The sequence below is a fragment of the Microtus oregoni genome, unplaced genomic scaffold (genome assembly GCF_018167655.1).
Source record: "Microtus oregoni isolate MIOR12 unplaced genomic scaffold, Mior012 000053F_ref0000044, whole genome shotgun sequence".
Lineage (NCBI taxonomy): Eukaryota > Metazoa > Chordata > Mammalia > Rodentia > Cricetidae > Microtus > Microtus oregoni.
The window spans coordinates 15,192,132-15,204,897 of NW_024543829.1; the positions used below are offsets into that span (position 1 = coordinate 15,192,132).

A 12,766-nucleotide genomic window follows, 5' to 3' on the forward strand; every position below is an offset into this window, starting at 1 on the left:
AAATGTAGGGACACCATCTCCAGGCCTAGAGCTCTCAGGCCCAGGGCTTATTTAAGCTGGACCAAGCTGGGTTAACTCCCAACCCTGGGATGCTGGGCCTTCTGGAAGTGCTCTATGTTCTGGATTTGGGGTATCCCAGAAAGCTGAATCAGCATCTTCTAGGACCGAAGCTGTTAGGAGAGAGGAGGACACAGGGGACCAAAAGGAAACTAGAGGCTTCCATCTTAGATTGCCTTGACATCTTAACTCCATGTCTGTCTTTGCCCCACCTTCTCTTGGGCTTGGGGGTGTTCTCCAACTGTACCATTGCAGGAAGCTGGGTGAGTCCTCAGATCTAATGTATTTGTGACCCCGACTCCATCCCCAGGTCCCTTCTCCACGCAGTATTTAATGACAATCCTTTGCTTATCCTCCAGCCTGGATTCAAGGCCCACATCCGGCCATCCAGCCCATCCGTCCATTTCCTCTGATGCATCTTATTCTGGAACTGTTATCAGTTCTTCATAGCATCATTTAGATGGTCCCATCCACCTGGGGTTCCTTCTCATCACAGATTTTAAATTCTGAGGCTCCATTAAAAGTTTTCCTTTCCAAAACAGCTCCTCAACTGGTCCAGCTGAGGCTTCCTCCTAGCCTTCCGTGTCCTCTGTGAAGATGTCGAGTGTAGTCTGCCATTCTTTCCCATTGCCCGTGAGTGTGGGAAGGTGGGAGAGACCTGACTTACAAAGGTTGAGAATGGACTGCCTTGGGTTCCTCTGCATCCTGGCTGTGGCTGTGCTGTCTTATGCCTTTGCTTAGGTTATCCATCGCCCAAGGTATGTTCTCTTCTCATAAGGAAAGCACACCCATCCTTCAAAGCTCATTTCCAGAGCCATGGCCCCCATGCATTCCTTCTTGGTGCTCTACTGAAGATGCTCTCTTTCTGGCCCGAGCAGATTGCATTGGGCAAACCCTGCACACTCTCACAGTAGCAACCACGTCCCTGAGCAGCAGGTATTATGGCTTCCTTCACGCTGTAGAGAAAGATTCAGAAATGACATTTAGTGATTTAGTTGCTCAAAATAGCTCAAAATAGCTCATGGTGAGTGGCAGGGCATTTGAAGTCCAGGCCTCTGGTACCAGCTCTCGTGCCCCCTCCGCCCCTGCTGTGCTGCTGTGGCAACCCTCCCTTTTCTCTGTAAATTTCCAAAGGCCTGCTATCATTTTGCTTCCCACGTCTTAGTGGCCCAGCAAGCCCCCTTTGGATTAAACTTCCTTGGCCGCAAAGGAGCTTTCTTCCCAAAGCCGAGTTACAAAGAAATCCTGCTGCTGGGGGCTGGGAGCCCCGCCCCGCAACCCAGCTGCCCTCCAGTCTACCCTCTAGGACTCTGACCTTTGATTTTCAAGCAACCTGGCCCAGAGTAGCCTCCTACACCGTGAATTACGATAGTGCTGGGTGGGTCTGACGTTCACTCACCAGCTGCCTAGCTGCTGGCTTCCCAGGTGGGGTTTTCTTTGGCTCTTTCCTACAGAGCTCTTCCCCACTTAGCACGTTTAAAGTGGGCTTCATTCCGCCATCCACACACACCTCATTCCTCTGGGCTAGCTTCTGGCTGCATTATCTTTAAGCTAGGGCTTGGCTTCCTTCCCAAGAGGAGAAAAATGAAGCCCTCCTCTTGACCAGCCTCATCACCTTCTGCAGCCTTTTGTAGTGGCATCTTACTCCTCTGGCCCCAGCCCACCCATTACTGCCACCGTACTTAGAAAACAGTTACTGATGTCTGCGGCATAATGGCTGTGTCGCTAAGCATTTTCCTGGACTTCTCAAACAGCTTTCGGAGGGTGGGTACCATTTTACAGATGAGCTCACTGGGGTGGATACATTAAGTGGAACAGGGAGAGAGCACACTCTGATGACCAAGCAACTTGGACTCATTTGGAACCAAGTGTCTTGGCCTATCTCCTCCACTCCCAGAGAGACACAGAGTACTTGCTACTTACATCAGACAGGTGTTCATTTTGGTCAAATGGTTCCTGAGCTGGTCCAGCCTCCTGGGTCTGGAACCTTGCTTGGCCCATCTCTGCTCATGGCTTCACTGTCAGCTACTTACCCTGTTTTCAGAGCTTTGGTTTAGAGCTCTAACAAAGGGTTCGTTGTGGTCATGGAGGCAGGATAACTGGCATTGTCAAAACTGTCACAAGGGCTGTGTCAAAGCAGGCTGCCAGAACTGACAACAAGATGTGAAGCTATTGCTCCATAGCTGGGGATACATTCCCTTAGGGACAGGGACATGCTCTTCCTCTCCCGCCAGGAGGCATAGTCTATGGTGGCTTGTGGGAGGGGAGTAACCCTACATCCTAACACAGGCTGGGGAAACATTTTTGATAGACCTGCACAAGAAGCTACTTGCTAGCCATGGGCCTCAGGAAACCCTGGGAGTCAAGTCCCTTGTATGGTCATAGAAGAGGAAGGGGGACAGGAAGGGGCTCAGGGGCTGTGGTGGAGCCAGAAGACCTGAGCTTTAGTGTGCAAACGGCTCTGAAATGGTCTGATCTCTTTGAAGCTTGGTGTTCTCTTTCTGTCTCTGTCTGTCTGTCTCTGTCTGTCTCTGTCTCTGTCTGTCTCTGTCTCTCTCTGTTTGTCTCTGTCTCTGTGTCTGTATCTCTCTCTGTTTGTCTCTGTCTCTGTGTCTGTATCTCTCTCTGTCTCTGTCTGTCTGTCTCTCTCTCTCTCTCTGTGTGTGTGTGTGTGTGTGTGTGTGAGAACCAAACTCAGTGCACTCTCTTTACTGTTGAACACCTCTCCAGCCTAGAGTACTAGTTTGCTGTTGCTGTTCTCATCTGTAAAATGCCCTTTTTGGCCAAGTACGGTGACACACACTCTAACCTGGCACTCAGGAGGCAGAGACAGACAACTATTGCTGAGTTTGAGGCCAACCTGGCCTTTGCAGTAAGACTCCATCTCAAAACAACAAACAAACACAAGACCAAAAGCCTTCTTTCAGGTTTGTAGGTCATTGAGCACTAGTGCAAAGCCCCGGGTTTCATCCCCAGCACTGCAGAGAGGGAGGGATCCTAGGACCATGTTAGTCCCTGCTGGGATATCACAGCTCTTAGGCTACTGAGGAACTGGGAGAATGAGACACAGGAAGGCTACTGAGGAACGGGGGAGGGGAGAGACTCCTGTTATTCTTCGGAACTGAACTGTCTGAAACTATCCTTTTGTCTTCATTTCATGCCAATACTCCCTGCTGCCCTGTCCCAAGTCTCATGGTTATTGAGGGTTCCCTCAATTTCCTTCTCCCCTCAATTCTATAGAACACTTGCCCCATTCTAACTCAGGTCTTCTTGATACAAGTGAAGCCCTCCCCTGACTTCCCTGGCTCCCTGACTCCCATCTGCCACCGCTGTCATCCCTAGTGGCACCTTCAGTCTTTTTTCTGTGTGTGTCTTCTAGAAAGAATTATGGTCAGTCTCCTTTTGTGTGGAAAAAAGCCTGACCTTGCCTGGGTGGCCCCCTAGGGTTGTGCCTACCACTTCCAACCCACCCATTCTTGCCTCCACCTCACTCCCATCCAAGGGCTCTGGGACCTCCTCACTTCTGCTTTCTTACTTCTGTGAGTTGACAATCTAGCCATCCCACCCTGTCTTAAAGTTCTCTCTCTCTCTCTCTCTCTCTCTCTCTCTCTCTCTCTCGGTTGTTTTTTTGTTTTTTGTTTTTTCAGGCAGGGTTTCTCTGTGTAGCCCTGTCTATCCTGAAGCTCACGCTGTAGACTACTCTGGCCTTGAGTTTAGTTATCTGCCTGTCTCTGCCTCTGTCTGGGACTGCTTTGCCACTGGTAAAGGTTTCTTCTCTGTTGTTTCTGGACACTCAGTTCCCATCCCCTGCCCCCTTTCCTCATTCTGTCTCAATCTCTTTCTTCACTCTTCCTCCTCCTCACCATGGTCTTCCCTGGTGTTTAGCTCTGCCATCTTTCCGCTGTCTGTAGATTCAAGCCTCACACATCACCTGGATGCCGGGAGCCCTTTCTCTCCAGCCTTAGATTTACAGTTTTACCTCCCTGCTTCCTCCTCCTCTTTTTTTCCTTCTCCTCCTCCTCCTGCTTCCCCTTCTTCTTTTTCTCCTTTTGCTGCGTGTGCTTGTCTGTTTGCACTCACGTTACCAGTGGAGGTCACAGGATAACTTTTAGAGTGTTCCTGCCTTCTGACTTTTTCTGTTCTTTTCTTTTAAGACAGTCCCAAACTGGTGGTGGTGGCACATACCTTTAATCCCAGCACTCCCAGGCAGAGACAGGTGGATCTCTATGAGTTCAAGGGCAATCTAGTCTACAGAGAGAGTTCCAGGACATGCACCAAAAGTACAGAGAAAAACCCTGCCTCGAAAACCAAAAACCAAAGCAAAAGACAAAGTCTCACTATGTAGCCTTGAGCCTTGAACTCACTGCAGACCAGGCTGGCCTTGAACTCAGAGGTCCACTGGCCTCTGCCTCCACAGTGCTGGCATTAAAAGCCTGCACCACCATGCTCTTTGCCTTCTGTATTTTGAGGTAGGATCTCTCTTTCTCTGTTGACCTGTGAGCTGAGTTTCCAAGCGGTTCTCTTGTCTGTTGAGATTACAGGTGTACAACACTACATCGACTTTTTTTTCTTTTTTGACAGGGTTTCTCTGTGCAACAACAGTTCTGGCTGTCTTGGAACTGGATTTGTAGACGAGGTTGCCTCTACTTCCCAAGTGCTGAGATTAAAGGCCTGAGCCACTACTGCTTGGCTTTTTTTTTTTTTAATGTAGTTTTTGGTATTGGATTTGAGTTATCCAGTCCAAATTCAGTGACTGGCTGGACAAAAGTCAGATAGACAGGTCTTTCCCCAGGCACCCTTCCCCCCACCGCACAGAAATAGAAATAAACTCCTTTTTCTCACTCCTGGACCCTCACAAAGAGTGCACGAAGTCGGGATTGATGCTGAATCTTTTTTTTTTTTTAATTTTGCTTTCTTAAAGCATGTGCTGAGCTGGAGGAGGGAGCAGTTTGGCAATTCAAAAGGCCCAGCAACTTGGGCAGCGGCATGGGAAAACCGGGAGAGGGTGGGGTGCCCCTCTGTCCCAGGCCAAGGGGTAGCAAAGCCCGCGCTAACTTCATAAAATACAAAATAAGGGAGAGGTGACAGGAGGGAGATTTGTAAAATACAATATCTTAGGGGATTGGCAATAATAAAAAATAAGGTTCATTATTTACAAACAATTTCTGTTCTTGGTCTCTGTACAGTAGGAGGTGGGGGTGTGATTGTGTGTGCATGTGTTTGTGTGTGTGTATTTGTGTGTGTGTGTGTGTGTGTGTGTATGAGGGGCCAGAAACAGTGGTCGTGTTGGTCACTATGGGAAAGGAAGCAGGAGTGGCCCAGTGAGTGGTTTTTTGGCGGAGAACAGATGGGAAGAAGAGGGAAGAGAGTGGCCAGGGGAGCTGTCCAAATGTCTGGGGACGTAGAGGGATCCCAGCCACAACAGGGACAGGATGACTGGGGAGAAGAAAGACCCTCTCTCCTAGGGCAAAGGGCCCCAGGGTAAGGGTGGGAGCTGGATCTGGGTCAATGAGCAAGAGAACGCCTCTTCTGGGTGCCATTGTGTCCGTCCTGTGTCCTGGGTCTTGGAGAGGCCTAGGAGAGTTTGATGGTGGTGTTGGGGCCCAGATCCCTGAGGAGAGAAGAGATCCATATATGAATCTACTCTGCAATGCCCATCACCCAGATCTGAACCAGGTCTAGACCAGGGAACCCTCCCCCGAGAGGACGACCCTCCCCTGGGAAAATGCCCCTCCCCAGAGAGGATGCCCCGCCCCTGTTCTGGAAAGATGAGTCTCAGGGTGGTGCAGCCTGGGACCCTGTCCCTCTGCTCACCTGTCGTGGAACCACTCCTTGGGGTGGGAGAAGTTGGGGCTGGTGCCATTGCCATTAGCATCCTCTGGCCAGGTCTCGCTCAAATACTTGGTGGTCTCATGGGTACTGTCCACATAGTCATGCCGGAGGTGGTCCTGGGGCCTCGGTTCTACTGGCCCCCCAGGTTTGAGCTCCCAGCCTTCTGGGGGCTCCATAGGCAGTAGAGCACCTCGGCCATCTTCCCATGAACCTGTCCCATCATCGTAGAACAGTAGGCTTCGAGAGGGCACTGGGGAAAAGGAACAAGGTGAGTCATGGGTGCTCCTCAGGCATGAAGAGCGCAGGCTCTGAATCTTACAGGCTAACTCTGAATTCTGGTCCTAAGGATCCCTGGCTGAGTGAGCTCAGGCTAGTCACACACACTCCCCTCTGAGCTTACTGAGCATCAATTTGTTGATCTGTAAAATGGGGATAGTGGAATCAGTCTCATGGAGATTCAAGGATTCAATGAGCAATACAGAGTAAGGGATTGAAACTGTGCTTAGTAAAATCACGAGCTCAAAAAAAGCCGCACTCTGGGGCTGGAGAAATGGCTCAGTGGTTAAGAGCATTGCCTGCTCTTCCAAAGGTCCTGAGTTCAATTCCTGGCAACCACATGGTGGCTCACAACCATCTGTAATGAGGTCTGGTACCCTCTTCTGACCTTCAGACATACACACAGACAGAATATTGTATACATAATAAAAAAAAGTCGCACTCTGAGAAAGAGAGTGCTGATTGGCTTACTGAAAACGGGGATATTTTTTCCCCCCTCTTGTGGTACTAAGGATCAAACCCAGAGCTTCATGCATGCTAGGGCCATGGATACTCTGCCTCCAGGATACAGAGCCGGCTTGCCCATCCTTCCACCCTGGCCTCCCTTTCTCTCTTTTATATTGGGACAGGGTCTCACTGAGTTGCTCAGCCTGGCCATTAATTTATTTTGTAGCCTAAGTAATCCTTAAGCTTGCGCTATTCCTGCCTTGACTTGAGAAACTGAGATCAAAGGCCTATAACTTATCTTCTGAGAACTGGGTTCTAATTCTACCACGCCACTTACTTCTTGGGAGATTCAGAGAAAACTTTTCTTTTTAGTTCTAGGCAAGTTCACTCTTCGGAGAAGTCAAGGGGAGTAAAATGGCTGTTTGTTGGACACCTGTGCCAGGCATTATACAGCTCACAGCAAATGAAGTCTTATACAAAACCTCAAAAATGAGGTGTTTTAAGGCCGCTCATCCCAGAGCTCACCATTAAGGGCCCCTGGAAGTCTGCTTTCTGGCTCCGGGGTCTGCTGGCTGCCTCACAGCTTCCCTAAAGGGTCTAATCTGTGGGAATCTGTGGAAAAGGCGGCCCCTGGCATTGTATGAAGCTGTAGTCCGGAAACCAGTCTGCTCAAAGAGCCACCTCCTTCCTCAGGCGTGCCCTCTGCCCTGCCCTGCGCGGCACTCCTTCAGAGGCTCATCCCTGCCTTCCCCTCCCTGGTTATATCCTTCAGCCCTGCTCCTGTTCCCTTCTCTACTGTGACATCTACAGCCTAGGGACCCTCACCCCAGTCACAGCCCTCCCAGAGTGGATTCCAGTCCCTCTTCCACGTAGTCCTCCTCCCAGCTCCCTCCCTCCTTCCAGGCCCTCAGTGTTTTGCTCTCCCCTCTCTCTGACCTCTTATCTGCTTCCTCTTTCTCCTCTGTTGGTCAGATTCCTGCCCTATGGGCCTGCCTGAAGTGGCCTCTGCCTCCGAAAGCCAGGCTGTTCTTTGTCTGTACTGACTGTAGCCTTGCTTTTCTGGCCCTGTCTTTCCCCATTTCAGGAGCTTGTCCAGAAGGCATGGTGCATGCTCACCTAGTATACATGTGCATGTAAGGACAGCAGCTTCTGGGTTCCAGAACCACCGTCTAGAGAGCCTAAAACACACACCCTGGGTCACACAACTAGCAAACAGCAGTGCCCGCTGTGCCGGGCCACACACTACCCCACTGGGGTGGCACTCGACACAGCTGCCGCTCTCACACGGTAGGCACTCCGCGGAGTCCCAACACCTCGCTGTGGGTTCTGTATGCCTCAGAATCTTTCTTTTTTGTCTTTTGTTTTTTAGAGACAGGGTTTCTCTGTGTAACAGTCCTGGAACTCTGTAGACCAGGCTGGCCTTGAATTCACTGAGATCCACCTGTCTCTGCCTCGCAAGTGCTGGGATCAGAATCTTTCTTAATTCTGTTTGTCTGGCAGTTTCTATCACATTAGAAATGACTGAAGATGGACACTTATTTGCTGTCCCAGTGCTAAAATACAAACGGTGCTTAGCCAATTCGTCATAACCACTGCCACCCTCATACACAGAGGTTAGACCTATAAGACTCCACTGTCCTTGAAGGCTGCCTCCTCCAAGTCACACCAAAGGATCTCAGAGAGGCAGACTTAGAGTCTAGTCCCAAATGTACCACTGACAGACCCTCGCTGTGGCTCCGTATTCTGTCTGCAAAAATTAAAGTGTGGAGTGAGGCCGGGCGGTGGTGGCGCACGCCTTTAATCCTGGCACTTGGGAGGCAGAGACAGGCGGATCTCTGTGAGTTCGAGGCCAGCCTGGTCTACAAGAGCTAGTTCCAGGACAGGCTCCAAAGCCACAGAGAAACCCTGTCTTGAAAAAAACCAAAAAAAAAAAAAAAAAAGTGTGGAGTGAAATAATGCCAACCCCAATCTTTATTTATCTGTTCGTTTGTTTGGAGACAGGATTTCTCTGTGTAGCCTTGGCTGACCTAGAACTCGATCTGTTGACTAGGCTGGTCTTGAACTCAGAGATCCACCTACCTCTGCCTCCCAAGTGCTAGGATTAAAGGTGTGCACCACTATTGCCTGGCTTCCAACCTCAATCTTTGAAAAATATTTATTCTTAATTTTTTAAAATGTATATGGGTATCTTGCCTGCTTGTGTATCTGTGCATCGTGTGTGTGCTTGGTGCCTTCAAAGGCCAGAAGAGGTTACTGGGCTCCCTGGAACTGGAGTTACACACAGCCATGGGCCCCCATGTGGGTTAGGAATCAAACCACTGAGCCATCTCTCCAGTCTAAGAACTTTTTTAAGACAGGGTTTCACTATGTAGCCCTGGAATACCTGGAACTCCCCGTGTAGACCAGGCTAGCCTTGAACTCATGCAGATTCTCCTGCCTCTGCCTCCTGACTGCTAGGATTAAAGTATACCTGGCATGACTTTTCTCTTGTATCTGACTCCACCCAGAATTTGAGAGGTACTCACTCTGACTGACTGTGTAGACGCTGTCAGCTGCAATGGGGTCTTCCTTCACAGTCTTGGGGATGGAAGAAAATGCAGGAAGGCAGGGCCCAAGGGAGCCCAGCACCAGAACGAAGCACAAGGCTGCCACCTAGTAGTAGACAGAGCAGCCATCAGATCTGGGGCAGGGAGGGCCTGCAAGACTACCCCCCACCAACCACTGGCTGCAAAAGGCTCAGCGCTCTCCCAAGAAAGCTCTCCACAGCCTGCTGCTTCCTCCAAGTGGAGTCTCTTGCCCAAATTACCCTAGACCGAACCCAGGGAACACGAAAGGCAGTGCCAGAGAGAGGAGGGAGGGTTCTATGTTTCTCACCCACAGGGAGAGAAGTCAGGAAAGGAAGAACCGGGAAGGGAAAGGGTGGGTTGCAGATGTGACTAGGGTGGGGGACATACCCTCTCAACACACTCTCAGCCTGAGCCCCAGGAAGTTGAAAAGAAGGAGCTAAGGGTCCCTGGGGAGCTCCAATCCCTCGGGATTTCTGAGGCAACATGTGATGTGTTCATTGGGAGGAGACAGACTGATGGAAGAGGGCCAAACAGAGGCTGGACCTGTCCTAGGTGTCCTTTGGGGGCTCTCAGAGACTCCCTGTCACCACACTCCCTGCGGCTGTGGAAGCCACTTTCCCAAGGACCTGCCCTCCACCAGATTCAGGGACATCAATCACAAATCTGTTAGAACTGGCCTGGTCAGGCCACTGACCCCTTGCGACTCTCCTAGAGAGCAGGCCTCCAGAGGAGCTACTCACTGTGACCTGGTGCTAGGGAGTAGTACCTACCATGAGGCAGGTGCCCGTCTGGGTGGCCGCCATCTTACAAGGTCTGGAGATCTTGCTGGTGACCAAAGTCTGGAGTTTCTGCAGCTGCTGGAGCAGGGTCCTGAGGAAGGCACGGTAGTCACCAGGGGAGATTAGGCACAGAGCCGTGTCTAACACCCTAAGGGAGCCCGTCCTGCTCCTGACTGGGCCTCCATGCTTAGGTGACCACCTCCTGCTTGGCTCCTCTGCAGGTACCAGGGACCTGCTCCATGGTGTAAAGCTGGGTAGGGCCCTGAACTGTTCCTGACTCTTCTCAAGAAAGGCTCTATTTCTTTTCCCACTCAGCACCAGTCACAGACACATCAGCTTTCCTCCTCTGCAGCCTACAGCACCCTGCTTCGACAAGACAGATGCTTGGCACAGTATGTAGTGCGATCAGTAAACGACAGGCATTGTTTATATGAGTTTTGTTGCTGGTTTTACTGCTATTACAACACCTGTAACACTTTGGTTTTATTTGTGGACTTCCATGTAAATCTCCGATGCTAAGTGAGGGCAAGAACTGTGTACTACCCGGCACGGAATCCTTTGTTAAAGAGTTAATATTGCACTTTTCCACTCTGTCCGGTTCATGCAGTTCCTGAGGTGAACAGCAGGTGGCAAAATAGCCCTAAAGCTCTTCGATATTTAGGGGCAGAGGTAGCTAGGTGAAGTTTGAAGGCTCCGCCCCCACCGTGATTGGGTGTGAGGGTGGAGTCGCGAATTCTTTAAGCCAATCAGGGCAGTGATTGGGTTTCGCCTGAGAAGCTGGAAGGAGAAAAAGTAGCAAGGGTTTTCCCGAGGCGGGAACAGGAGGGTGGCTCTTCCTACGTACATAGGATGTTCAGGGTTGAGCTACAACACAGAAAGACCCTGTAGGTTGTCCTCTAACCTGCACAGGTGCCCACACACAGACACACACACACAGATACACACACAGACACACACACAGACACACACACACAGATACACACACAGATACACACAGACACACACACAGATACACACACACACAGACACACACACACAGACACACACAGACACACACAGATACACACACAGACACACACAGACACATACAGACACACACACTGATACACACACAGACACACACAGACACACACAGATACACACACAGACACACACAGACACATACAGACACACACACTGATACACACACAGACACACACACAGATACACACACAGACACAGAGACACACACAGAGACACACACAGACACACACACACAAACACACACACAGATACACACACAAACACACACAGACACACACAGAGACACACACAGACACACACACAAACACACACACAGACACACATACACACTAAATAAATGTAACTTAAAAAAATGTAAACAGACAGAAACAAAACAAGGGAGCTTAGCACAGTGGTAAAGCAGGCTAGTGCACACAAGGTCCTGGGTTCAAGGCAGTGCATGTGTAGCTCAGGGCACTATCTAGAATTCAGAAAAGTATTCTTCTAGGCAGGGTTCCTCTGTGTAACCTTAGATGACCTAGAACTTGCTGTGTAGACCCAAGTTGGCCCTGATCTCAAAGAGATTCATCTGTCTCTGCTTTCCGAGTGCTGGGATTAAAGGCTTGCACCGCTGTTGTCTGCCGGGTGAGCATTCTTTAATGCCACATGCCTTGTTGGTTTTAGAGATAGTGTCTTACAGAACCTTCGCACAGTCCCGCCAGTCAGGGCTGCTGTCATATCCGTGGTGCCAAGAACACAGAGACCCAGAGAGGTCCACAAGACACAGCAGAGTGGAGAGGAGCCCAGAGCCCAGGACTGTGATTTCCTGCTACGTTCCAGGTGTCACGTGGGTTCCCTGGCACAAATGTTCCTCAGATAAGTGCAAGGGAGTCAGCCAGGGTGCTTGTTAAAGTGCAGTTGCAGAGCTGGAGAAAGGGCTTAGTAAAGTGCTCACCCAAACATGAGGATCTGAATCTGGATCCTCAGCACCCACGTGAAAAGACCAGACATGACCCAGGCATGTTGGTGCGCACCTTTAGTCCCAGTACTTAAGAGGCAGAGGCAGGAGGATCTCTGTGGGTCAAGGCCAGCCTGGTCTACACAGTGAGTTCCAGGACAGCCAGAGCTTTATGATAGAAATCCTGTCAAAAAAAAAAAAAAAAAAGAGGGCTGGAGAGATGGCTCAGAGTTTAAGAGCATTGCCTGCTCTTCCAAAGGTCCTGAGTTCAATTCCCAGCAACCACATGGTGGCTCACAACCATCTGTAATGGGGTCTGGTGCCCTCTTCTGGCCTGTAGACATACACACAGAAATAATATTGTATACATAATAAATAAATATTTAAAAAAAAAAGAAAAAAAAGCTAGGCACGGAAGCCGGGTATGCTTGCTATAGTGCTGGTGTGTCAGGGAAGGGGACAGTGACACAGGACAAAACCAGCCAGTTCAGCCAATCAGTGAGTGTCAGGCTCAGTGAAAGACCCTGCTGCAAATGATAAGGTGAAAAACAGCCAAGGAAGATACCAGATGTTGACCTCTGGACAGCACACACACACATACACACAAAGGTAACACACAAATACACACAAAGATGACACACGAATACACACAGAGAGATAACACACAAAGATAACACACATTCACAGAGATAACACACAGATTACACAGAAATAACTTACATATACAGATAATACATACATAGTAACACACAGATAGCACACTCACACACAGAGATAACATACGTACGGAGATAACATCCACACACAGAGATAACACAAACACATTCTTGAGAGCACACACATACACG

At 49.9% G+C, this 12,766-nt stretch overlaps 1 protein-coding gene across 1 annotated transcript in view; it reads right to left on the reverse strand.

The window, feature by feature from the left end:
- Positions 1 to 4,934: 4,934 nt before the first annotated feature.
- Positions 4,935 to 12,766, reverse strand: part of Creb3l1 (cAMP responsive element binding protein 3 like 1) — a 43,603-nt gene continuing 35,771 nt past the window's right edge. Inside the window, exons 9-12 of the mRNA XM_041637598.1 lie at positions 9,950 to 10,049; positions 9,138 to 9,264; positions 5,872 to 6,139; positions 4,935 to 5,668 (exon numbers count right to left, since the gene is read on the reverse strand). Of these exons, the coding sequence (XP_041493532.1) occupies positions 5,632 to 5,668; positions 5,872 to 6,139; positions 9,138 to 9,264; positions 9,950 to 10,049 (532 nt within the window). The 3' untranslated portion in view covers positions 4,935 to 5,631. The remainder of the gene's footprint in view (positions 5,669 to 5,871; positions 6,140 to 9,137; positions 9,265 to 9,949; positions 10,050 to 12,766) is intronic.